We start from the raw sequence: 27995 nt of genomic DNA, 5'->3' as shown, positions 1-27995 counted from the left end.
TTCCAAGTTAGGTCTGACCAAAGCAGAATAGGTGAGACTGTGACTTTCCTCGATCTTGACCCTAAACCAATGATGGGCAACCTTTTGCACTTGGTGTGTCAAAATTCACCAAAAAACTTAGCATGACTTGGGTGGTGTGTCACTTCGAGAAAAAAACCATAAGTTCGCAATATGTATAGTTTAAATAACAAAAATATATAATTGTAATATATAACTGTATTCAATAAATCAAAAACTATTTACTATCATTATTTCCATGTACAACAATCTATGGTACCTCTTGCAGTTTCCATGCTGATTTCTCTCTATTCTAATTTCAAGTAGTCATGAATAATGAATAATATAATAATATAATAGTAAGAATATGATAATATACTACAATAATAATAGAATAATAATAGAATATCTATATATATACAGTAGAGTCTCACTTATCCAACGTTCTGGATTATCCAATGCAGTTTTGTGGTCAATGTTTTCAATACATCATGATATTTTGGTGCTAAATTCGTAAATACAGTAATTACTGCATAGCATTACTGCGTATTGAACTACTTTTTCTGTCAAATTTGTTGTATAACATGATGTTTTGGTGCTTAATTTGTAAAATCATAACCTAATTTGATGTTTAATAGGCTTTTCCTTAATCCCTCCTTATTATCCAATGTATTCCCTTATCCAACATTCTGCTGGCCTGTTTACGTTGGATAAGTGAGACTCTACTGTATATGTAATGTGCATAATTCCCATGGAGTAAACAACAAAACCACTGGACCAAATCACACCAAATTCGGCCACAAAAGACATAGTCATCCAATCAATCTGCATGCAGCAGCGTGTCAGCAAAAATGGCTAGGCGTGTCAGTGCTGACACGCGTGTCATAGGTTGGCCATCACTGCCCTAAACTCTTATTGATGCAGCACAGAATCAGATTGGCTTTTTCAGCTGCTGCATCACACTGTTGATTCATGTTCATCTTGTGGTTTTCTAAGACTCCTAGAGTCTTAGAAACATGTCGTGTTTCGTGGTGCCTTTGGGTATCCCGTGATATTTCTCCATGTTTTTTCGAATAATGACCACCTAGGTTGCTGTGAGTTTTCCAGGCTGTATAGCCATGTTCCAGAAGCATTCTCTCCTGATGTCTTGCCCACATCTATGGCAGGCTCAGAGGTTGTGAGGTCTGTTGGAAACTAGGCAAGTGAGGTTTATGTACAGTAGAGTCTCACTTATCCAAGCCTCGCTTATCCAAGCCTCTGGATTATCCAAGCCATTTTTGTAGTTAATGTTTTCAATATATCGTGATATTTTGGTGCTAAATTCGTAATTACAGTAATTACAACATAACATTACTGCGTATTGAACTACTTTTTCTGTCAAATTTGTTGTATAACATGATGTTTTGGTGCTTAATTTGTAAAATCATAACCTAATTTGATGTTTAATAGGCTTTTCCTTAATCCCTCCTTATTATCCAAGATATTCGCTTATCCAAGCTTCTGTCGGCTCATTTAGCTTGGATAAGTGAGACTCTACTGTATCTGTGGAATGCCAACCTACTTCCACGTCCTTGTTGCTGCTGCTCAGGGCCTCCTGGAGGGCTTTGACCAAGGCCTCCTTCTCCTTCAAAGCCAGGAGCCAGGTCTGGTCGTGCTGTTGCCAGGAGTCCTGGGTGGAAGAGCCCAGCGATTCCAGCCGCTGGATCTCCCGATCCTTTTGGTGCAGCACCTCACGCAACGCCTGCAGAAAGAGAGAAGAACAATTACAGGAGCTAAAATAGTGCCAGGCAGTCCAGTCAATGGACTGATCTTTTGTCCTATGGCTTCTGGGCCTTTGTCTCCCAGCAACCACAAAGCCCAGACTGCTAACCAAGCAGAGATTTTGTATCCAGGGCTGTCTTTCCCACCATGGAAAAATCCAGGCTAGTTTTGCAAGAACAATGAAGCTTTTACAAAAAGGCTGAGAAGGGCACATGATGTTGTTGACATACTGGGAAAGAGAGAAATGCAGAAGAGAAAAAAGATGAAGTGAGAACACTAGGAAGGCCTGCAAGTGAAATTAAGTTGGGCGATGGTTCCCATGTAGAGCCACCAGCTTAAACCACTGAGCTGCTAAACTTGCTGTCCAAAAGGACAACGGTTCGAATCTGGGGAGTGGGGTGAGCTCCCACAGTTAGCCTCAGCGTCTGCCAACCAAGCAGTTGGAAAACATGCAAATGTAAGTAGATCAATAGGTGCCATTCCAGCAGGAAGATAACAATGCTCCATGCAGTCATGCTGGTCATATGAACTTGCAGATGTCTATGGAAAACGCTGGCTCTTCAGCTAAGAAATTGAGATGAGCACCAACCCCTGGAGTCGGACATGACTAGACTTAATGTCAGGGGAAACCCTTTACCTTTACCTATGGTTCCCATGATAATATTCAAGACCAACAAAATTCTTTATGAAGCATGAGACAACATCTTGCTTATGTGTGCCTCCCAGTTGCACTCCCAAGGTGGCCTTATGTTAGGGTTTTCTTGGCAAGACTGCTTCAATAGGAAGTTTGCCATTGTCTTTCTGTGAGGCTAAGAGAATGTGACTTGCTGAGTGTGAATTTGAACCCCAGTCTCCAAGAAATTTAATTCCATAGTCAAACCACCATATCAGCCTGGCTCTACAAGACAACATCATGCCCTTTTTATCTAGCAAAAGGCAGATTTACTAATTTGTTGGCCTTGAGGTTTATTTATTTGTTATTTATTTATTTGCAGTATTTCTATTCCACCCTTCTCACCCCGAAGGGGACTCAGGGCAGATTACAATGAACATATATATGGCATACATTCAATGCCATCAGACAAACAACATACAGTACAGACACACACAGAGGCAATTTTAACATTTCTAGCTTCATGAGGGTATGCTTGATTCTGGCGACAGGGGGAGCTATTGCTTCATCATCCACAAGTGACACCAAGTGCTGTACTTCCTCATTCCTTTCAATGTGCTGCTGGCAGTTTTATGGTGTTGTAAATTAGTTAAATTAGCCTCCCGCATAAAGCGGGAGGCTAATTTAAATTTCCTAGTTGACAATTGCAACTGTCTTTCAGGCTGCTTAGGTAAACAGCAAGCTGGGCTATTTAATGGTCAGGGGCTTAACCCAACCCGGGCTTCGAACTCATGACCTCTCGGTCAGTAGTGATTTATACTAGTTTAGAAAGCTAACTGGGGTTTTTTAAATGAAGGTAAAGGTTTCCCCTGACGGTAAATCCAGTCATGTCTGACTCTGGGGGTTGGTGCTCATCTCCATTTCTAAGCCGAAGAGCTGGCATTGTCCATAGACACCTCCAAGGTCATGTGGCCGGCAGCATGACTGCATGGAGCGCTGTTACCTTCCCGCCAGAGCGGTACCTATTGATCTACTCACATTTGCATGCTTTCGAACTGCTAGGTTGGCAGGAGCTGGAGCAACAGTGGGCACTCACTCTGCTCCTGGGATTTGAACCTGGGACCTTTCGGTCTGCAAGTTCAGCAGCTCAGTGCTTTAACACACTTTGCCACGGGGGCTCCTTTTAAATGTCAGGAATGTTCAAAATCCTGCTATGGAGTGTCAGATTCTGCCCAAAATTCCATATGCCCCCCAATTTATAAGCCCACTTCCAAAAAATGTAGCCCTGCCTGCAGGAAAGAGCCAGAAGTGGAATGGATTGCCCCATGGCATGGCACCATGACTTAAATGCCCATGATAGTCCCAGACTCTCCTTCCCTTGACTCCCAACATTAACTGCTCCATCCATACATGCAGCGTCTCCTCGCCTGTGCGCAGGGCAGCGTGAAGTCTTGCCAGGTCGGCATCTTTATCCTTCAGGGCCTCTTGGAGGTGCTTCACTTCACGATGGACTGACTCCAGGGCCAAGAAATTGTCAGATAATGTCTTCTGTTGGGTAGAAACAATACAGAAGAAGAAGAAAGATCCGAGATGAAAAAACATGAAAATCTTTTTTTTATATCAAGTGATACAAATAGCCTACTTGGAGCTGGGAAACAGATAAGTCAAAGCCCCCAGTGGCTCAGTGTGTTAAAGCGCTGAGGTGCTGAACTTTCAGACCAAAAGGTCCCAGGTTCAAACCCAGGGAGCGGAGTGAGCGCCCGCTGTTAGCTCCAGCTTCTGCCAACCTAGCAGTTCGAAAACATGCAAATGTGAGTAGGTCAAAAGGTACTGCTCTGGCGGGAAAGTAACGGTGTTCCATGCAATCCATGGGCCGTTCCATGGGCCGGGCTGTGGCACAGCTGGCTAGTAACCAGCTGCAATAAATCACTACTGACCGAGAGGTCATAAGTTCAAAGCCTGGGTCGGGTTAAGCCCCTGACCATTAAATAGCCCGGCTTGCTGTTGACCTATGCAGCCCCGAAAGACAGTTGCATCTGTCAAGTAGGGAAATATAGGTACGCTTTATGCGGGAGGCTAATTTAAATAATTTACAACACCATAAAACTGCCAGCAAAACACGTGGAAAGGAATGAGGAAGTACAGCCACTAGTGGACAGTGAAGCAACAGCTCCCCCTGTGGCCGGAATCGTGAAGCTGGAAAAATGTTAAATGCCTCTGTGTCTGTCTATACTGTATGTTGTCTGTCTGTTGGCATTGAATGTTTGCCATATATGTGTTCATTGTAATCCGCCCTGAGTCCCCTTCAGGGTGAGAAGGGCAGAATATAAATACTGTAAATAAAATAAATAAAATAAATCATGCTGGCCACATGACCATGGAGGAGTCTACGGACAACGCCGGCTCTTCGGCTTAGAAATGGAGATGAGCACCAACCCCCAGAGTCAGACACAACTAGAATCAGTGTCAAGGGGAAACCTTTACCTTTTTACTGGTAACGAAAGATCAGTAATCCAGATTGCTTTGGGTCTATGGTTGACATAATCCCCCAAGACGGATAATTACTCACCTCGATACCAGGGAAAATCAGAGAATTTTAGTGGAAAACAACATAATGACTCCAAACTCTACTACTATACAGATTCAGAATTCTCAAACCCCAAATGGTCAATGATGCTTAACCTGTGTCCAAAGAACAGGCACAAATCATTGTGGTTGTTGTTGTTGTTGATGACCAAGCTTTTTATAACTTAAGGAAACGTTCTTGGCCTGAGAGTGTGAGACCTCTCAGTGAGTTTCCATGACTGAGCAAGGAATTAAACCCTGGGCCAATGCTCAAACTACCACGGCATGCTGACTCTTAGCATAAATCTTACTCACCTCTAACGCTTGGTCTCTGTCCTTCAAGCGCTGAGCCATTTGCTTGATCAAGGCTTCCAACACAGAAGGCTTGGTCCCTGGAGACCCAAGAGACTGCAAGATCACCAGACAATCCTAAAAAAGGGGAAGAATATGCTTGGCTTGAAGTATGGTGGGGTTTCCTTTTTTGGAGTTATTTAAACAGAGTTTGGATAGCCATCTGTTGGGAGGGCTTTGATTGCATGGCATGGGGTTGGGCTGGATGGCCCAGGGGGTCTTATTAAACTATATGATATGAAGATGTAGATAGAGACCTTCTGAAGAGACCAGAAATCCTTCCACACCTCTTACTTACTTCCCATCTCTTATTACCCGTTATTGTTATTATTAATGGGTTGCTTGAGTTTTCTGGGCTCTGTGGTCATGTTCCAGAAGCATTCTCTCCTGACGTTCCGCCCACATCTATGGCAAGTATCCTCAGAGGTTGCGAAGACTTCACAACTTCTGAGAATGCCTGCCATGGATGTGGGCAAAACATCAGGAAAGAATGCTTCTGGAACGTGACCATACAGCTTGGAAAACTCACAGCAACCCGGTGATTCTGACCATGAAAGCCTTCGACAACACAACTTTATTATTGTTGTTATAATTATTATTTTCTATATATTATTAATTTATAGTTCAACTGTATGCTGATATGTTTTAATGACCAACTCCACAATAGCTGGTATCTCCCTGTGGCTGGTTTTGTTTGCTGACCTCTGTCATTTCCTTTATGCTAGAAATGCTTTAACTGCAATTTTATGTGACTGGGGATTAAATTGAAGTTACATACAGTACTAGATGCTGATAGCATTCTTTTCAACAGACAGTAACTTCCTACATGCTGTGCTGGTCATTTAGATCTCAGATAAGGATTACCACATGTGCATTAGATATAGAAAACCAGTTTTGCTCATGTGCACTTTTTCTTTGTAACGCTGAAGTTCTATCTAATACGGACACTTGAAATAAACTCTGTCTGTCCCAATCAGTGCTGTGAGTAGGTTGGACTGAAAAAAATGCTGAGTCCTGATGGATCTTTGAGTGATTGCTTGTTGTGTTTGTTTTTCTGCTCAGTTTCAGGACTCATCCTAGCTTCATGTCCCAGCTGGGAGGATAGTAAAGGCAAAGGTTTTCCCCTGACATTAAGTCCAGTCTTGTCTGACTTTGTGGGTTGGTGCTCATCTCCATTTCTAAGCCGAAGAGCCAGCGTTGTCTGTAGACACCTCCAAGGTCATGTGGTCGGCATGACTGCATGGAGCACTGTTACCTTGCTGCCGGAGCGGTACCTATTGATCTACTCACATTTGCATATTTTCAAACTGCTAAGTTGGCAGCTGGGGCTAACAGCAGGTGCTCACTCCGCTCCTCATATTCGAACCTGTGACTTTTCAGTCTGCAAGTTCAACAGCTCAGTGCTTTAACATGCTGTGCTACCGGGGGCTCCTGCTGGAAGGATACAGTATGGCTAATACCCTACCCAACACATAGAAATCTTTACAGGCACCACCATTTCATCCTCACAACACTACTGGGATAGGTGAGACTGAAAGTCAAGCACAAAGGGTATCTAGTAAATTTCCCATATTTGAATCTCAGCTTCCTTGTTCCTTACAGACAGGTACAAATCCACAGGTTCAACATTGCATTTTCATTGTGTGCCTTCAAATTGTTTCTGATTTAGGATGACTCTATCACAGGGTTTTCTTAGCAAGATTATTCAGAGGGGGTTTGCAGAACAATTATAAACGTGCCCTGATGGATTTTGTCTGATTCAGTGGGCTCAGGAATGCTGCCAAAAACAGCAACCTTGGGCCTCTGATGACGCATTCATTCCTTTGGTGCCCTTGTGAGAAAGGAATGAACAAAGCACGAGAAGTGACCACTTATGACCTGAAATGCCAGCTTCTTCTCCCCGACCCCAAGTTACCTGTAACAGCTTTTCCTTGCTCTGTAGGCATCTTGTCATTTGATGAATCAAACGCTCTTGGCTACCCGCAGTTTTCTCAAGTGGAACGTCAGTCTCCTATGGGATAGAGGAGTTGGAGAAGGAGACAAAATAAAAATTAGATGGGTTTTGTTGTTTTGGTGTAAGTACTAGTTCTGTTCAGTGCTGGTTTCTCCATTAAGTCAGTTCAGCCAGAAGATTTTGGGAAGCAGACATAGATGTTCCTTTGGCTGTTCCTCCCGAGCCCTTCCCCTATATTAGAGGTGCCTCTTTGGTTGTTAATTGCCTTCAATAATATAACTTTTTTTATATCCCACCCTTCTCCCCGAAGGGACTTGGGACGGTTTACATGGGGACCAAGGACAGTAAAACAAAATTAAAATATATCACCACAAAATACAATTGCATTACAATGAATTAAACACATAAAAAACATATAAAAACATCATAAAAGCATAAACTCAACAACAACCATTAACCAGTAGCCGAGCACAGTGGGCTTGTTCAGAGCAAAAAGGGCAGGGCAGGGCCCGTGCAAAATACTACAAGGGCAGGGCTGGTAATAAAGTGCAAAAGCCAGATATTAAGTTAGGGCTAGAAAGGGCCAAAAGAATTGTTGAATCGATTGGTCAAAGGCACATTGGAACAACCAAGTTTTCAGGTCTTTCCGGAAGGTGGTCAGGGTAGGTACTAATCTAATCTCTCTAGGGAGGGAGATCCAGAGCCAGGGGGGCCACCACCGAGAAGGCCCTCTCCCTCGTCCCCACCAACCATGCTTGTGATTGAGACAGGAGTGAGAGAAGGGACCCTTAGAGCTCACACAGGTTCATAATGGAAGATGCGATTGCAAAGATAGGCTGGACCAGACCGTTTAGGGATATATAGGTGAAAACCAGCACCTTGAATTAGGATCAGAAACTTATTGGGAGCTGCTTTAATAGGGGCATTGTCCGCTCCCTATAATTTGCTCCAGTTAGAAACCTGGCCACCGACTGTCGTGCCAATTGTAGTTTCTGGGCCATCTTCAAAGGCAGCCCCATGTAGAGTGCATTGCAGTAGTCCAATCTGGAGGTAACTAAGGCATGGACCACCATGGCAAAGTCAGACTTCTCAAGGTACAGTCGCAGCTTTGTTTTAACTATGCAAAGGCCCTCCCAGCCACCACCAACACCTGAGCATCAAGCGTCAGCGCTGAGTCAAGGAGGACCCCCAAACTGCAGACCTGTGTCCTCAGGGGGAGTGTAACCCCATCAAGCACAGATAGCCACCTTATACCCCAATCGGCCATGCAACTGACCAAGAGGACCTCAGTCTTGTCGGGATTAAGTTTCAGCTTGTTAGCCCTCATCCAGTCCATCACAGCGGCCATGGGTCCAGGACCTGAGGGGCTTCCTTGGAATTCAGTGGAAAAGAATATTAGAGTTGAATGTCATCTGCATAGAGATGGCACTAAACTCCAAAATCCCGGATGACCTTGTCCAGAGGTTTCATGTAGATTGGAGCCTTCAGCGGCATAGTGGATTAAAGCCTTGTGACTTGAAGGTTGGGTTGCTGACCTGAAGGCTGCCAGGTTCGAATCCCATCCAGGGAGAGCACGGATGAGCTCCCTCTATCAGCTCCAGCTCCATGCGGGGACATGAGAGAAGCCTCCCACAAGGATGGAAAAAACATCAAAACATCTAGGTGTCCCCTGGGCAACGCCCTTGCAGACGGCCAATTCTCTCACTCCAGAAGCAACTCCAGTTGCTCCTGACACGAAAACAAAATGTAGATATTAAATAGCATGGGAGATAAGATGGAACCTTGTGGGACCCCAGAGGTCAAAGGCCAGGGATCCGAGCAGGTATCTCCCTGATTCACCAATTGTGTGCGACCCTCCAGGAAGGAGCGGGACCACTGCAAAGCAGCATCCCCAATACCCATTCCAGAAAGCCGCCCCAGGAGGATACCATACTCAATGGTATTGAAAGCTGCTGAGATGTCCCCGAGAACCAACAGGGACACACTCCCCCAAACTCTCTCTGGAAGTCATTCACCAAGGTGACTAAAGCCATCTCCATACCATGACCAGGCCTAAAACCAGACTGCGATGGATCCAGATATTCGATCTCATCCAAGAATCCCTGGAGCTGCGAAGCAACCACCCGCTCTAGAACTTTGCCCAAGAAGGGGAGGTTAGAGATTGGCTGGTAGTTATTCGGTACTGAGGAATCAAAACACGCCTTCAAGTCAACTTATGGCAACCCTCTGAACAAGAGACCCCAGAATCACCCTACTCTCAACTGCCTTAGAATCATAGAATCTTAGATGTTGCATAATCAGAGATATTGCTTCCTTTAGTTGTTTGTCACCTGAGGAAATGAAGCAAAGATGCTCCCAAACAAGGGAGCAACTTGATGAACATAGCCCCCACTTCTACCTGATGTGCTTAACACCATGTGTCTCATCCTCATGTGGGATGAACCTATGCACTGTTTGCCAAAGCTTTGGAAAAGTTGCTTTTTCAGACTCTCAACTCTTCAACCAACAAGGGCAGGTCCAATGCAGACCCTCCACAAGTCAGGTCAAACCCATGAGCTGGGGATTCTCTCATCTTTACTTCAGAGGAAGTGAAGCAAGTACCAAAATAAGACAGCCCTTTACCTGGCTTGCCACTTCTCCTCCCTTCTCCTGGAAGCTCCTGAGCTCCTCCTCAGCTGCCTTGAGACGTTCCTTCAGGTTGTCAAAAGCTCCTTGGAGATCCTGGTGTAGCGTCCGCTGAGCTTGGTGCTTTGGGAAGAAAACAAGTTAGTGAGGACCCTAAATTGGGAGACAGGGTTCTTGGACTCACAAAAAATATTTTCTTAGCTTCTAGCAAAGATCTAAGGGCTTGGATCTACAGGTTCTACTTTCTCTGACCAGGACTTGAAGCATATGATATTCTTCCTCCACTGGCACTTCAGCCATGCCATATTCCTCCACAACATTTGGTATAGACCAGGCATGGGCAAACTTCAGCCCTCCAGGAGTTTTGGACTTCAATTTTCACAATTCCTAACAGCCGGTAGGCTTTTAGGAATTGTGGTAGTTGAAGTCCAAAACTCCTGGAGGGCCAAAGTTTGCCAATGCATGGTGTAGACCATACTTCTTAAACTAAAGTAGTAGCTAAAAAGTTACAATTACACCGTTAAAGAAGTCAACAAGATAAAACCAAAAGGTTTTGTAGTATACCTTAATTGATGCAGAAATACATTACAAATTGCTAGTTATATCTAAGTAGTTACAGTGGACCCTTGATATCTGTTAGAGTTTTGTTCCAGGATCCTCATGGATACAAAAATTGGTGGCTGCTCAAGTTCCATTACAGCCAGCCACTCACATTTGCTGAAATTAGGGGCACAGGATCCCCATGAAAGTGTTATTTTTAACCTCAGATAATATATTTATACGAAGATCTAGATCCTCTAGTACAACCTGATGGTCAACGTTTATGCTAAGTCAAATGGAGGACCAACAGATTCTAAAGCGAACATTTTAAACAAACCTGTGAATAATCAAATCTGCAAAGTCAAACTCACAAATGTGGAAGGGCCAACTGTATTCTATATATATAAAAGAGTGATGGAATCAGGACACCAGACAAAACAACAAAACTACAGGCCCCCCAACTTCGAAATTTGACAACACAACCCATCATCCACAGCTCTAGGTTGATACAACAAAAAGAAAAGAAAAATAAAGTCCTAATTAGAGGGAGAGCAATAATTGTTTTTATCCAATTGCTGCCAGTTAGAGGGCTAAGCTCCACACATAGACCCTCTCTATCGTCACCACTTTCACAGTACACTAACAACCAAATGCATACTAAACATAAAGACAACCATACAACACACATTCAATACCACCACTACCTCAACAATTTCTCACCAACACCACCAGACAACGCCACAGCAACACATGGCCGGGCACAGCTAGTATACATATAACATGGCAGACAACTCAAATTAGTGTCTGGGAGAGTCTAGAACCTGTGATTCAAAAAAGACCTAATTCCTCCCCACATGTTCATGTCACTTACTTTTGCCTCCAGTGGCATGAACTCATCCACCATGTCTTCACATGCCTCCTCTCCCAAGGGACTCTCCCGCTGAATTGAGAAGACATAGCTATTCCTGGCCAGCACTGGGATCTTGCTGCCTTTAGGCACTCTCATCCGTTTCCGTCCAATGCCCCTCAAGGCTCTCAGAGCCTCCCAGGACAGATCCAGCTCCGGCAAGGTATCCAAAGACAGCATTGAACATGACTCAGCCTCTCCCAGACTCTGAGACCTCAGAGAGGCCCGGGAGCTTGCGTGGTGCACCGTGGGCATGCTCTGGGATTTATCCCGGCACAGGGGAAAGATGGGAGATGACACGCCCAGCCTTCGTGGGGTCCGGCACACCCACTCATAATCAGAGTCCTCAACCCGCAGCCCGTGGCAGCTGCGGCACTGGCGGTTGCGGCAGGGTGAGCCTGGCTGGCTGCTGTCTGTATCGTTTGCCCAACACTCATATTCGGAGAGTGCCATGTCATCCTGCAAGAGACGCTGGTACCGGACGTGTGGCAAATCTGCAATGCTGGCTGAGATCTCTTGGCCCGTGTAAGACAGCACGTCCTTGTCATTTGGAAACCTTCGTGCATGAATGTAGCGCAAGGAGCGGGCCAGCTGGTCCTTCTCTGAAAGGAGGCGCTGGAGCCGGTCAATGGAGAGCGCTTGGACCCGGGCAATGACGGTGTCAAAGCGATACACACGGCCCAAGGCCTGGGCACACTTCCCACAGAGGAACTCTCCGCGGCCGTCTCCACGCTGGGGTGGCTCTCGGTCAAGGACGAAGGACAGCACCACCAGAAGGTCAGGGCGTGAGTTGCCACTATTGCGGCTGAATAACCATCGCCGATGATTGCCACGCAGCACTGCGCCACACAGGCGGCAGAAATTGTTGGGGCTATCCATGAATACAGAGCCAAGGAGAATCTGATATTCTCAGTTTACGTCCCGTTTCAGAAATCGGAATCCTGGATTCTCAATTTTCTCCAATCTCAGGAAGGCAAGTCTTACATTCTCAGTTTCTCTCCACTGTTGGAAAGCAGAAACTTATATTCTCAGTTTATGTCCAGTCTCAGAAAGGTGAGTCTTGTATTCTCAGTTTCTCTCCAATGCCAGAAAGCAGAATCTTATATTCTCTGTTTATATCCAGTCTCAGAAAAGGGAATCCTGTATTCTCAGTTTATGTCCAATCTCAGAAATGGGAATCTTGTATTTTCAGTTTATCTCCAATCTCAGAAATGGGAATCTTATATTCAGAATTTCCCTCAAACTCCAGAAAGGGGGATCTTGTATTCTTAGCTTTACACCAGTTTCAAATGTTCTGATCTAGTTCTGGACAATTATAAACTACTACAAGATCCACAAACTCTTCAAGCACAAAGCATATTCATCTGTAACTTGGCTAGTCAAATGAAACATTTCTGGATTTCATTTTCTGGATCTGTGGGAATTCTCAAGATTCTCAGTCTCACTGACTAATAACAGGCTTTTGATCCCCTCTTTATATCCTAATGTATAGCATTATTTTTATATATAAATACCTGGATCACTCCAAACTAAATTCACTTTGATTTGTTAATCTGGTGCTCTCAAATCTTAGTCTTATCCCAATTAAACACACATATCAGTTTCTGGATTTTTGGCTTCTCCTGGTTATTTCTAAAACTAGAGCATAAATATTCAAGTACTCAGATCTCCTATAAAAAAACCCTAATTTCATGTGACCTGACAAAGATTACATTAATGAAACACGTAGAAGGTAAGATAGCATCTACTCCCCCTTCAAGTTCTACATTTCCACTATCAGTATTAAATGTGAATCTAGATTATTCCTGTATCTGTATCTAGACACTCACTATCTGGTTTTAATTCAAATATGGCTTAGTAATCATCCTGTACTACTTAAGGTCTCGGGTAGTAAAAAACCTTAAGATTTCTATATTTTAACAGCCTCCTTTACTGTTCACCATTCAGCACAAGAGGAATTAGAAGAGATATAGAATAGGTGTATTCGATACTGGGTAATCAGATAGCGGTATTCCAGCTAGGGAAGTTCACAAATTTAGTTAGATTTGGTTAGTTGAAATATTATCTTCTTTTCTTGCCACATTCCACCATCTTCTTGTTGTGGATTAATTCCTATAAACACAGGAAAAAACAAGGTCAGTAAGGTCCTTGATTTCTACAAGAATGGCCAACATCAATAAACAATGAGCTAGATGGACAAATACTTTTATCTGCTGGTGCAAGGTTACTCTTGATTTTCTAAGGAATTCCTGAGAAGTTGTGGTAGCGAACAGAATGAACTCTGCTACTCTGGTTAATGAGTCGCTAGAACCCATTATCTAGCTTGAGAAATTGTCTTCTGAGAAAGAACTGGCCCAAGGCTTTATACTGCTGAAACAGAGTCACAGATTATCTCCAAGTCATGGTACATATTATGGAAGGCCAACCAGATTATTTGGGTATCTCTGTCAGAAAATCCCACAAATACGTGGAAGGAATTTCAGTGGAAATCATCACCATCATTGTCATTAAAGGTAAAGGGTATAAAGGTTTCCCCTGACGTTAAGTCCAGTCATGTCTGACTCTGGGGGTTGGTGCTCATCTCCATTTCTAAGGCGAAGAGCCGGCGTTGTCCGTAGACACCTCCAAGGTCATGTGGCCGGCATGACTGCATGGAGCGCTGTTACCTTCCTGCCGGAGCAGTATCTATTGATCTACTCACATTTGCATGTTTTCGAACTGCTAGGTTGGCAGAAGCTGGAGCAACAGCGGGCGCTCACTCCGCTCCCGGGATTTGAACCTGGGATCTTTCGGTCTGCAAGTTCAGCAGCTCAGTGCTTTAACACACTTCGCCACCGGAGCGAATTGTCATTATCCCCACTAAAAACACAAGTTTACAATTAGGAGAAACTCCTGGATTCCATTCTGAGCCTGGATCCCAAGTTTAAATAGTAACCAGAGGTCTGCTTTTGCATAGTTAAAGCTGCTATGCCAACTGCTCCCATTCCTGAAGAAGTCCCATTCCTGGACACAGTGGTACATTTCTTGGTTACATCCTATTTGGATTACTGCAGTGTGCTTCTACACTGTTGGATTAATGCAATGTCACATTGCTTTAACTGCCATGTCTCCATGCAATGGAATCCTAGGAGTTGTACTTTTACAAGATCCTTAGCCTTCTCTACCAAAGACTGCTGGTGCCTCACCAGATTACAAATCTCAAGATTACATAGGATGGTAATCTTAAGATTTGTAAATTAAATAGCATTAATTCAACTGTGCAGCTGCATCCTTATAGCTGCCCTCAATTCTCTTTTGGTTTCCTACCCATGTGCCGGCCAAAAAACAAAGCTCCAACAACCACAAAGTTCCCACAGTTTGCGGACGTTTTTCAGATGCCTATGTTTGCAGTGGAAATGAATGTGAAGTTCCAAATAATCAAATCTGTTAAATTAAATTTGAAATGCTCAAGCTAATTGCAGTTCATTACGGAGTTTATTCAGATCATTAATTTTAATGTAGTCATTCGCGTAATCTTGTTTTAGAATTTGGAGTCAATTTTATACATTTAATCCTCAGCGGGAGATCTGTATTAAAATTGGACTAGATTTAACTGAAACAAATAAGCATGCAAAAAATTACAGCCTTCAGGCATGTTCCAGAGTGTGGTCCTTGGTCTCACTACAGTGGTTCACCTTTCCTCTTCTCTACTCAATGGGACAGATGGATCTGCAAGGATTTCAAATCTAGGATGCATCTACATGGTAGAATGAATACAGTTTGACACCATTAAAATAGCCATTTCTCAATGTTATGGAATCATGGGAGTTGTAGTTTGGTGAGATATTAGCCCTCCTTGGCAGAGAATGCTTTAGAAAACAATTCCCAGGATTCTATAGCCTTCTATAGTTCCCAATCTTTGGTCCTCTGGTTGTTTTGGACTTCAACTCTCAGAAATCCCAGCCCACTTACCAGCTTTTATTGGAACTGTGGGAGCTGAAGTCCAAAACACCTGAAGGACAAAGGTTGGGAACTGCTAAGACTGACCCATGGCAGTTAAAGTGGTGTCAAACTAGATTAATTCACCAGTGTAAATATACCCCTGTACTTGGAATATGATTATGAACTGCAAAATTCAGAAATTGAGTCTGATAATGAAAAATTGCACCACAAAACATGAAATAGCATTGAATAATATAAATAGAAGCTACAGCTCCGCCAGGACTATTGCCTTAGATTTTTTTTTGTATGAATTGTCTGAAATGCTGTCTGATCACACCCAAATTCTCTTCCTTTAATTTCCATAATCCCCCTCACAATAAACTGGGAAATGCAGGGGAAGCACTCAATGAATTCGCCTCAGAGTTCCTGGGTTCATTTCTTGCTTTCATTGCTAAGATCAGGGTTATCTGTGGGAAAGATCCAGCACCCAAGGCAGCTTCACCTATTGGCCTCTCAGTGGGCATCATCCCCAAGTGAGGAGCCGCCAGTGACATAGTGGATTAAAGCCTTGTGACTTGAAGATTGGGTTGCTGATTTGAAAGCTGTCAGGTTCGAATCCCACCCGGGGAGAGTGCAGATGAGCTCCCTCTATCAGCTCCAGCTCCATGCGGGGACATGAGAGAAGCCTCCCACAAGGATGGTAAAAACATCAAAACATCCAGACGGCCCCTGGGCAATGTCCTTGCAGATGGCCAATTCTCTCACTCCAGAAGTGACTTGTAGTTTCCCAAGTCTCTCCTGACACAAAAAAATCCCCAAGTATCCGTTGTGTACATTGGACTAACCCTATTGTGTTTACCAGGGTCAACACCTTAAGCTCTCAATGGACTCATTTCTTAATGCCACACCACATTCTTTTTGTTCTCACTTCAAATGCTTCAATGTTATGGAAATTCCCACCATAGGAAGAGCCAACTGCAATGGAGCCACTCAGAACACAGATCCTAGCCAGACAGTTTTTCAGTCAATCGAGAGCTAGAAAGGGTTTTTTATTTTTTTTAAAGTTGTCCTATGAAATAAAAATGCTCTGTATTTGGCAAAATATTTCAGTACTGTGGAGTGCTTTCTTCATTGACATCTTCTCTCGACACTGAGAATAAACCTCTGCTTTTGCCTTCTACCCATCTGTGTTTGATTTGGCCTTGTGAGAAGCTAGACACGCTGGGACCCCGAACCCGAGATTTTAGCGGAACTGAAATCACTCAACAAGTTTACAGCAGCAGCAGACCTCTTGGATGAACCAAAGGTATCGGAGATCTGAACACAGGTTGAGATAAACCAGTTTAGCTAAAATTGTGTTAAGTAGAAATTAGATCTGCCCAATTTCAGAGCCTGGCATTCAATCTCAGGGCTTAGCCCTTGGTCTGCCAATCACTGGGGCAAAAGTGTGCGCCTTTGAATCGCCGTTTGACTTATGGCAATGTCATGAGTTTCATAAGGTTTCTTAGGCAAGGAAAACTCAGAGGTAGTTTCCCCAGTTCCTTCCTCTTAAATATAGTTTTACAGCACCTGGTATTTGCTGGCTTTCTCACATCCCAGTAAAGATGAAGTACAGTAGAGTCTCACTTATCCAACATTCGCTTATCCAACGTTCTGGATTTTCCAACGCATTTTTGTAGTCAATGTTTTCAATACATCGTGATATTTTGGCGCTAAATTCGTAAATACAGTAATGACTACATAGCATTACTGCATATTGAACTACTTTTTCTGTCAAATTTGTTGTATAACATGATGTTTCGGTGTTTAATTTGTAAAATCATCACCTAATTTGATGTTTAATAGGCTTCTCCTTAATCTCTACTTATTATCCAACATATTCACTTATCCAACTTTCTGCCGGCCCGTTTATGTTGGATAAGTGAGACTCTACTGTATCCCTTATCCCAAACTGATCGAGTTAGTGATGTGAGACAATGTACACAAACTTTGTCTCATGCACAAAAATATTACAAATGTTGGGTATAAAATTACTTTCGCACTACATATATAGCATATAAATTAATTTTGTGTTCAGACTTGGTTCCACCTCCCAGATATCTCATTATATATGTGCAATGTCTTGTATATTTCAAAGGTCCAATTTCAAGCATTTCAGGTAAGGGATATTCAACCTGTGTTGACCAGGGCCCTGAAATCTCAAGAACTGGCAATCCTAGAAGAAAGTGGTTTAAAGAAAGATGACTTTGATTAACACTTTTCACAGGTTACTTCTAATTTAGACACTTCTGCTTGGTTTTAATATTTCTTTACTCCACCCCATGCTTCTTTAAGGTTATAACACTATGGAAAAATAAACAGAGAAGAACTAAGACCAGGTAAAGACCAGGAGCTCTGAGTTTTTGCAACAGGACAGGATCTGGTGAAAAGTGGGGGTCAAAATGCACATAATCAGATTGAATTCTGTTCTTTGTTGCTTTGTCAAACTGCTATAAAGCTACAAGTGCAGATGCAGCCAAAGTGGTCGTTTGATAACTGGGAGAGCAAATGCAAACACGGCAAAGGCTGTATTCCAATAAGTTTTATCAGCAATTCAAGGTGTGCTGCGTCAGGCTGTGAACCCTTTCGCCATCTGGCACAGCAAGCCAAAATAAATGCCCGTCAGCTCCTTCTAGATTCTCCATTAATATTCCTTCATTCCTATCATAACATACATCTAGATGATTATCTGCCAGGAAAAGAGATGAGGATGTGTCTAGACACAGCACACACCTGGGAATACCTGCAGGGTAAGGAATATGCTTTATTAATACGCACCTATTTTGTTTTAAGTAAAATAAAACCACCAGAAACCCTGCAGACTCCAGCATATAAATCTTCTCAGGTGACTTTCCCTTTTCGCCTCCGCCCTGAGCACGTTCTACAGGTTTGCTCAGCCAGCATGGCGTTGTGACTTTTGCACACAGAACATAATGCTTCAAGTACTTCGCAAGTTTTGAGAAAAAATACAAAAGTATGTCTTTACTTCTCCAAGCTCTTGAATTAAAGAACTATTTTTGCAGATACAAACCATACAATTCACAGCGCAAAGATGTTATCACCATACGCCTTCAAATATATTCCAACAAGGTTTTCGTGGCAAGATTTGTTCTTGCCTTTGCCTTCCTCTGAGGCTGAGAGAGTGTGACTTGCTTAAGATCTCCCAGGGCCCTTCCACACAACCCAGAATATCAAGGCAGAAAATCCCACAATATCAGCTTTGAACTAGATTATCTGAGTCCACACTGCCATATATTCCAGTTCAAAGCAGATAATGTGGAATTTTATTCAGCTGTGTGGAAGGGGCCCCAGTGAGCTTTCATGGCCAAGCAGGGTTTCCAATTCTGATCCCTAGAATCGTAATTCAGTGTTCAAATCACTACCTATTGGCTCCATTTATTCTTATTATGGACAATGTTGTGCTCACATCAATCTGAAATAAATCTCGTTGAATTTAAAAGGACTTTCTCCAGGGAAGGAGGTCATAGGGTTCAAAGCTCCTAACAGGTTTGGTCTGGATTTTTTCCTGCTGCAGAACAAGGATTTCTATGTTTACAAAATATACACTGCATGACAGCAAAACATGCTTCCTTAGCTTCCTTAGCTTACATTTTTTTAACCTGAGAGAATACTTCTCTGTGTATTTTTATGTTTTTAACCATGTAATTTATTATATATATTTTATATTGATTTTTTACGTTTTTGTACCCCACCTCAAGCCATCTGGAGAGGCAGGTAATAAATAAAATGTACCGTATTATTATTGTGTTGTCGAAGGCTTTCATGGCCGGAATCACTGGGTTGCTTTGAGTTTTCTGGGCTGTATAGCCATGTTCCAGAAGCATTCTCTCCTGATGTTTCACCCACATCTATGGCATCTATTGCAACATCCCAGGGAACATTATTATTATTATTATTATTATTATTATTATTATTATTATTATTATTATTATTATTACACAGCAAACAAGATAGATATGCTGGATTTCATATCACAAAATCACAAGTCGAACACTTCCCAAGTGTCTAGGACTGTGTGATGTATTTTCAGATGATGCGTGCAGATCCCAGCAGGGTGGCCTTTTGCAGTTGTTGTTGTTGTTGTTGTTATTATTATTACATAGTAAAATCTCCAAATGCTTAACCTACAAATGTAGAGGAACAACTGTATTTAGAAACACTGTAGACGGCATAATATCTATGTTAGGAGGTTAGGATTGACTGTACATCTACACTGTGGAATCAATGCAGTTTGATGCTACTTTGATTGCCATGGCTAAATGACTTGGGAGGTATAGTCTTACAAGGTCTTTTGCCTTTGCTTTCAAATAGTGCTGATGCCTCGACAAACAACAACAACCCAGGATTCCATAGCATTGACCAACAGCTATCAAAGGGGTGTCAAACTGCATTAATTAAGTCATATTCCTAACCTTGAAAAAATTAAATTTACTAAGTTGAACTTAAATCCTTAATCAAATTAATTTTTATTTTACCATTACTGGATAATATCATATTAAAGCTCTTAGTCAGTCAACTGATTATAAATTTAAATAAAAAAAAACAGATATAATAAAAATAGGAAAAGGATGGCTACAGATTCTCAAAAGGCTGCTTTGTTGGGGGCACTGGGTGGCTTTTCAGTGTGACAGATGGCCCGGGAGCCATAAATCCAAAGGGCAGAAGGTGGACTCTGGATGCCACAAGGCTGGATAATCATAATAATAAAATAACCCCAACTCTATCCTGTCTCTGGATCAAGAAGTTCAAAAGGTGGCCAAGGAGAAATGGGGCAGATGGTGATTGATTTGTCGAGGCAAACAAAAGGAAGAGATCAACACACAGAGAGAAGTAATCCATTTGCTCCTAGGAACAACTGCTGACGGCATAGGTCTGGAGCTCATCCCAGATGGATCCAGACCTTCAGCTTCCTTTAAGTCAGGCATGGGCAAACTTGGGTCCTCCAGGTGTTTTGGACTCCAACTCCCACCATTCCTAACAACCTCAGGCCTTTTCCTTTTACCCCTCAGCCGCTTAAGCGGCTGAGGGGTAAAAGGAAAAGGCCTGAGGTTGTTAGGAATGGTGGGAGTTGGAGTCCAAAACACCTGGAGGTTGCCCATGCCTGCTTTTGGTACAAGACTTACCTGGATTAATGAATGTTTACCTTGCTGTGGGTTTTCCAGGCTGCATGGCCATGTTCTAAAAGCATTCCCTCCTGACGTTTTGCCCACATCTATGGCAGCGCCCAAACACGAATTAAGGAACATGAAAGGCACTGCAGACTAATTCAACTAGAGAAGTCAGCCATAAGCAGAGCACTTGATGAACCAACCTGGACACAGCATATTATTTGAGAACACAGAAATGCTTGACCACTCGACACTCACCATGTCAGACTACACAAAGAAGCCATTGAAATCCACAAGCATGTGGACAATTTCAACAGAAAGGAGGATACCATGAAAATGAACAAAATCTGGCTACCAGTCTTTAAAAAAACTCTAGAATTATGATAGTAAATAAAGAACAACACTCTGAAAACAGGGGAATATCTGACAGGAAACAATCAGGGTCAGCTAACACTTCCCAACAAAGGATTTCCCCAGGCAGGAAGCAGCCAGGCCTTGAAGCTGCAAAGCTTTTCAGTGCTAATCAAGGTGATTAATTACAACATTCACATTGGCCTCCAACAGACAAGAGTTCTTTCTCCCACTCTGGACCTTCCACAGATATATAAATCCCACTTGCCTAGTTTCCAGTATACAGTAGAGCAGGGGTCCTCAAACTTTTTAAGCCAAGGGCCAGTCCACAATCCTTCAGACTGTTGAGGGGCCAGATTATCATTTGAAAAAAAAATACAAACAAATTCCGATGCACATTGCACATGTCTTATTTGTAGTGCAAAAACAACAACAACAACAAGAACAAGAACAAGAACAATGAAAGAACAATACAATATTTAAAAATAAAAATTTTAACCAACATACATTTATCAGGATTTCAATGGGCAGTGTAGTCCTGCTTCTGGCCAATGAGATAGTCAAGTTAGGGTTGTTGTTGTTGTGTGCCTTCAAGTCATTTCAGACTTTGGGCGAGCCTAAGTCTAAAATGTATTTATTTATTATTTATTTATTTACTGCATTTATTTACTACATTTGTATCACACCCTTCTCACCCCAAAGGGGACTCAGAGTGGCTTACAAATTATATGTACATACAATATATAATATTATTAGCATAGCACAATATTAGCATTATATATTACTATATTGAACTATACCACTATACTGTAATATTATTAGTAATATTATATGTAATATAGAATATATAATTAATATTATTATATGGTATTATTATTAGTGTTATATTGTACTACATTATAATATTATTAATATTATATGTATATACAATATATTATATTATAAAACTGAGGGCGGGGGCCAGGTAAATGACCTCGGAGGGCCGCATCTGGCCCCCGGGCCTTAGTTTGGGGACCCCTGCAGTAGAGTCTCACTTATCTAACATAAACGGGCCGGCAGAATGTTGGATAAGCGAATACGTTGGATAACAAGGAGAGATTAAGGAGAAGCCTATTAAACATCAAATTAGGTTATGATTTTACAAATTAAGCACCAAAACATCAATTTATACAACAAATTTGACAGAAAAAGTAGTTCAATATGCAGTAATGCTATGTAGTAATTACTGTATTTACAAATTTAGCACCAAAATATCACGATGTATTGAAAACGTTGACTACAAAAATGCGTTGGATAATCCAGAACATTGGATAAGCGAGTGTTGGATAAGTGAGACTCTATTGTACCTCACAACCTCTGAGAATGACTGCCATAGATGTAGGCAAAACGTCAGGAGAGAATGCTTCTGGAACATGGCCATACAGCCCGGAAAACTCACAGCAACCCAGTGATTCTGGCCATGAAAGCCTTCAACAAGACATTAATCATTTTGTTCGCCCTTCTCTGGACATATTCTAGTTTGTTGATATCCTTCTTGAATTGTGGTGCCCAGAACAGGACACAGAGTGATTGCAGGTGAGGTCTGACAAAAGCTAAACTTACCTGTCCAAGCCTCCCAAATCAGAGAAGGTGACACCTCCTAACTCTGTGCATCCTCAGAGTTAGGATTACGGAGGGAGAAGGCATATAAACACCTTACTCCACCCAGAGCAAAGGGCAGGGAGATTAATGCAGCACACCTGGCAGGTACCTGAGCCACAAGCTCCACCTCTCCGTTGGGGTGGGGAGGACTCCCACGCAGTGTGGTATAGATTTCCTGTATTATACAAACTGATTTTACTGAATTATTACAAAAATGATTTTAATTTTTAATTAAAAGTATTATTTCTTTGTGTTGTTGAAGGCTTTCATGGCCGGAATCACTGGGTTACTGTGAGTTTTCTGGGCTGTATGGCCATGTTCCAGAAGCATTCTCTCCTGAAGTTTCGCCCACATCTGTGGCAGGCATGCTCAAAGGTTGTGAGGTATGTTGGAAACTAGATACGTGGGGTTTAGATATCTGTGGAAAGTCCAGGGTGGGAGAAAGAACTCTTGTCTGCCTGAGGCAAGTGTGAATGTTTCAATTGGCCACCTTAATAATATAATAATAATAATAATAAAACTTTATTTATACCCCGCCACCATCTCCCCAACGGGGACTCGGGGCGGCTTACATGGGGCCATGCCCAGAACAGTACAATATAGCAAAATATAAAAACAACATATCATAATACAATTAAACAATACAGTAAATAATCATGTACAGTGCATTGATTAGCATTGAATGGTCTTGCAGCTTCAAGACCTGGCTGGTTCTGGCTAACAGTATTTTTTTAAAAAACTCTAAAATCAGGACAGTAAATAAAGAACACCACTCAGAAAACAGAGGAATTCCAGACATGAAACAATCAGGGCCAGATAACTCCCGACAAAGGATTCCCTCTGGTAGAAAGAAGCCAGGCTTTGAAGCGGCAAGGCCAGTCAATGCTAATCAAGGTGACCAATTGCACAATTCACATTTGCCGCAAGCAGACAAGAGTTCTTTCTCCCACCCTGGACCGTCCACAGATATATAAACCCTACTTGCTTAGTTTCCAACAGACCTCACAACCTCTGAGCATGTCTGCCATAGATCTGGGTGAAACGTCAGGAGAGAATGTTTCTGGAGCATGGCCATACAGCCCGGAAAACTCACAGCAATCTTATTATTTCTTTGAATTTTTTTGCTGGATGCTTGGGACTTCCGGTTGCTCAAGATCCGGTAAACCGAGAGTCTACTATTAATCCTGTTTACAACTATGGGTGCATCTACAGTTTTACAAATGCAGCTTGACCCCACTTGAACTTTGGCTCAATGCTATGCCATCCTGGGAGTTGTAGTTTAACAAAATACAACTCTCTTTAAAAGAGTGTTGGTCTCTCACCAAACTACAACTCCCAGACTTCCATAGCATTGAGCCAAGAAGTTCATCCAATGCTTTTCCAGTTTTCCAAGAAGTTCATCCAATCCAATTTCCTCTATTTTTTCATCATTTTTTTAAAATGTATTTGGTATGCAATGCTTTTGACACGAAATAAATAAATAAAAGCCAAGAAGTTAAATTGGAACTGCATTCACCGACTGTTAGAAACAACAAAGTACAGATCTTGAGCAAGTCACACTCTCTCGGCCTCGGGGAAATGTGTTTAAAGCCTTAGGCACAAGGCAACAGCAAGGTTATTTAATTGAGGCTTTTGTCAACAAAAAAGGGGAAAACAAGCATTTAAACAGGTGAGAACAGGTTACATTTCCACTGGCATTAAAAGAACAGAAGAATGGAGGCGCCTTCACTTCTCAAAAGGGAAATGTGGTTAGTGAGTAATAAACCTCTTCCCACAAATTATTATGAGACTTAGGAGGAGGCATAGAGCAAATGTTACAATGGATATAAAAGAATGAATGGCTTTATGTAATGGTTTGAATGCTAGGAAATCCAGGCATGGGCAAACTTGGGCCCTCCAGGTGTTTTGGACTGCAACTCCCACAATTCCTAACAGCCTACCGGCTGTTAGGAATTGTGGGAGTTGCAGTCCAAAACACCTGGAGGGCCCAAGTTTGCCCATGCCTGCTCGACGAAGTGACCTTGTGCAAGTTCTCACCCACCTCGCTGCTTTTTTATGTGGCTGCGACAGGCAGAAGTCCATCAGGTGAAGCAGTCCACCTTTCCAAGATGCACCTGATCGACTATCACCTGTGAAGGTAGAGAAGGAGAGCAAGAAATGCCCAATCCCTTCCAACCTTGGGTGCATCTCCTGTGGAATCAATGCAGTTCAACACCACTGTGACAGCCATGGCTCCATACTATCCTGGGATGTGTAGTTTGGTGAGGTATAATAATAATAATTATTATATTATTATTTATATCCTGATTTATCTACCCAAAGGGGACTCAAAGCAGCTACTCAAAGAGCACTCTTTGAGTAGAGAAGGCTCAAGACCTTGCAAAACTACAACTTCCAGGATGCTTTAGCATTGAGCAAGGACGGCCAAAGGGGTGTCCAACTGCATTAATTCCAGATCTACCCGAGGAACTTCCTTGCTTGAGACCTTGTCAAACTACAACTCCCAGGATTCCTTAGCATTGAACAATGGCAATCAAAGAGGTGTAAAACTGCATTCGTTCCAGATGCACCCAAGGAACTTCCCTGCTTGAGACCTTGTCAAGCTACAACTTCCAGGATTTCTTAGTACTGAACTTCCTTACTCAAGACCTTGTCAAACTACAAGGAACTTCCTTGCTCGGGATCTTGTTAAACTACAACTCCCAGGATTCCTTAGCATTGAGCCAGGGCAATCAAAGTGGTGCCAAATTGCATTCATTCCAGATGCACCCAAGGAACTTCCTTGCTCGAGAACCTTGTCAAACTACAACTCTCAGGATTTCTTAGTACTGAACCATGGCAAAGTGGTGCCAAACTGCACTCATTCCAGATGCACCCAAGGAACTTCCTTGCTCGAGACCTTGTCAAACTACAACTCTCAGGATTTCTTAATACTGAACCATGGCAAAGTGGTGCCAAACTGCACTCATTCCAGATGCACCCAAGGAACTTCCTTGCTCGAGAACCTTGTCAAACTACAACTCTCAGGATTTCTTAATACTGAACCATGGCAAAGTGGTGCCAAACTGCATTCATTCCAGATGCACCCAAGGAACTTCCTTGCTCGAGAACCTTGTCAAACTACAACTCTCAGGATTTCTTAGTACTGAACCATGGCAAAGTGGTGCCAAACTGCACTCATTCCAGATGCACCCAAGGAACTTCCTTGCTCGAGACCTTGTCAAACTACAACTCTCAGGATTTCTTAATACTGAACCATGGCAAAGTGGTGCCAAACTGCATTCATTCCAGATGCACCCAAGGAACTTCCTTGCTCGAGAACCTTGTCAAACTACAACTCTCAGGATTTCTTAGTACTGAACCCTGGCAAAGTGGTGCCAAACTGCATTCATTCCAGATGCACCCAAGGAACCTCACTGCTCAAGACCTTGTCAGACTACAACAACCAGGATTCCTTAGCACTGAACCAGGGCAGTCCAAGTGGCACCAAACTGCATTCATTCCAGATGCACTCAAAAACCTTTCTGTATATATTTCTGTAAGGACTTTCTGTATATATTTCAAATTTCAATATTAGTTAAAAATACTTAGTATGATTTAACACAGGATTTGTGCTACTGTACATTAGAACAGTAATGCTCAAGACCTTGTCAAACTACAACTCCCAGGATCCCTTAGTATTGAACTGTGGCAAAATGATGTCAAACTGCCTTCATTCCAGATGCACCCAAGGAACTTCCCTGCTTGAAATCTTGTCAAACTACAACTCCCCTGATACCTTAGTACTGAGCCAGAGCAATCAAAGTGGTGTCAAACTGCATTCACTCCAGATGCACCCGAAGAACTTCCTTGCTCGAGACCTTGTCAAACTACAACTCTCAGGATTCTTTAGTACTGAACTGCATTCATTCCAGATGCACCCAAGGAACTTCCCTGCTTGAAACCTTGTCAAACTACAACTCGCAGGTTTCCTTAGCATTGAGCTGTTATCAAGTGGTGTCAAACTGTATCTATTCGACAGTGTAGTAGAGCCACCTTGAGACAATCCCCTTTTCCAAGGTGGTTAGTTCCCTACTTCCTTTGGTTTCCCATCTCACTGTCAAACACGACTTTTATAAACTTTTTTAAAATCCCCAGAAACGGTACATTCCCTTTGATGTCTTGGGCTCCCATCCAGCTCAATCCCAAAGTCCCAAAGGGGTTCCTTCTCCTTCCAGGACCCCCCAAAGTAATCTGTACCTCTGTCTGGGCTTCTCCTCCACGGGCGCCTTTCCCTTTAAAGGGCATGCAGATAACTCCTTCCTCTTCCTCGCCTTTCCTCCTAATTGCCTTGCCCGGAGGTTTGGAAGCAACAAGCCACTTAAAGGGAGCAGGTGATGACGCGCAGTAATAGGATTTGGCTGCAGGATAATCCGTCTGGCTGGGCAGAATTTGGGAGGGAGAGAAAGGGGCAGGGCCACGCCAGCCTCCATTGGGACCCTTTGGCCCCAGTGCCATAGGCAGCCGCTAGGGGCGCTGCTGCGTTTGCTGCTGCTCCTGATGATATGTGCCAACATCAACTGGTTTCCTACTTAAGGCCATCCGTATTATTATTATTATTATTATTATTATTATTATTATTATTATTATTATTATTATTATTATTATTATTATTATTATTATTATTGACCCAACGACGTTGTATGACACAGCAAACAAGATAGATATGCTGGATTTCGTTTCACAAAATCACAAGTCGAACACTTCCCAAGTGTCTAGGACTGTGTGATGTATTTTCGGATGATGCGTGCAGATCCCAGTAAGGTGGCCTTTTGCAGTTGGCAGATCGGAATTTTGTCAATGTCTATTGTTTCCAAATGCCGGCTGAGATCTTTTGGCACGGCACCCAGTGTGCCCATCACCACTGGGACCACCTGCACTGGTTTCTGCCAGAGTCTTTGAAGTTCAATCTTGAGGTCCTGATAGCGGCTGAGTTTTTCCTGTTGTTTTTCTTCAATGCGACTGTCACCTGGGATGGCAACATCAATGATCCAAACCTTGTTCTTTTCCACAACTGTGATGTCTGGTGTGTTGTGTTCCAGAACTTTGTCAGTCTGGATTCGGAAGTCCCACAGTATCTTTGCGTGTTCATTTTCCACAACCTTTGCAGGTTTGTGATCCCACCAGTTCTTAACTGCAGGGAGGTGATACTTGAGGCATAGGTTCCAATGAATCATTTGGGCCACAGAGTTGTGCCTCTGTTTGTAGTCTGTCTGTGCAATTTTCTTACAGCAGCTGAGGATATGATCAATGGTTTCATCGGTTTCCTTGCACAGACTGCACTTTGGGTCATCAGCTGATTTTTCGATCTTGGCCTCGATTGCATTTGTTCTGATAGCTTGCTCCTGGGCTGCAAGGATCAGGCCTTCTGTCTCCTTCTTCAGGGTCCCATTCGTGAGCCAGAGCCAGGTCTTCTCTTTATCAGCTTTTCCTTCAATTTTGTCAAGGAACTTTCCATGCAGTGTTTTGTTGTGCCAGCTGTCAGCTCTAGTTTGTAGTGCAGTTTTCTTGTACTGGTTTATTATTATTATTATTATTATTATTATTATTATTATTATTATT

The 27995-nt window shown here is 42.7% G+C and overlaps 1 protein-coding gene across 2 annotated transcripts in view; it reads right to left on the bottom strand.

Moving 5' to 3' along the window:
• LOC103278055 (rootletin) overlaps positions 1 to 26858 on the bottom strand; it is a 32194-nt gene extending 5336 nt beyond the window's left edge. Inside the window, exons 1-7 of one of the 2 annotated variants that reach the window (XM_062973597.1) lie at positions 26634 to 26858; positions 11278 to 13425; positions 9864 to 9989; positions 7203 to 7298; positions 5252 to 5365; positions 3782 to 3919; positions 1559 to 1738 (exon numbers count right to left, since the gene is read on the bottom strand). In XM_062973597.1, the coding sequence (XP_062829667.1) occupies positions 1559 to 1738; positions 3782 to 3919; positions 5252 to 5365; positions 7203 to 7298; positions 9864 to 9989; positions 11278 to 12192 (1569 nt within the window). In that variant the 5' untranslated portion in view covers positions 12193 to 13425; positions 26634 to 26858. Of the gene's footprint in view, positions 1 to 1558; positions 1739 to 3781; positions 3920 to 5251; positions 5366 to 7202; positions 7299 to 9863; positions 9990 to 11277; positions 13426 to 22355; positions 22445 to 26633 lie in introns of those variants that run through there. The other variant, XM_008105696.3, reaches the window with a different exon arrangement.
• Positions 26859 to 27995: the final 1137 nt, after the last annotated feature.

This window comes from Anolis carolinensis, chromosome 2, assembly GCF_035594765.1.
Source record: "Anolis carolinensis isolate JA03-04 chromosome 2, rAnoCar3.1.pri, whole genome shotgun sequence".
NCBI lineage: Eukaryota > Metazoa > Chordata > Lepidosauria > Squamata > Dactyloidae > Anolis > Anolis carolinensis.
The sequence above is the reverse complement of the archived record's forward strand: the minus strand, read 5'-3'. Positions and strand labels throughout refer to the sequence as shown.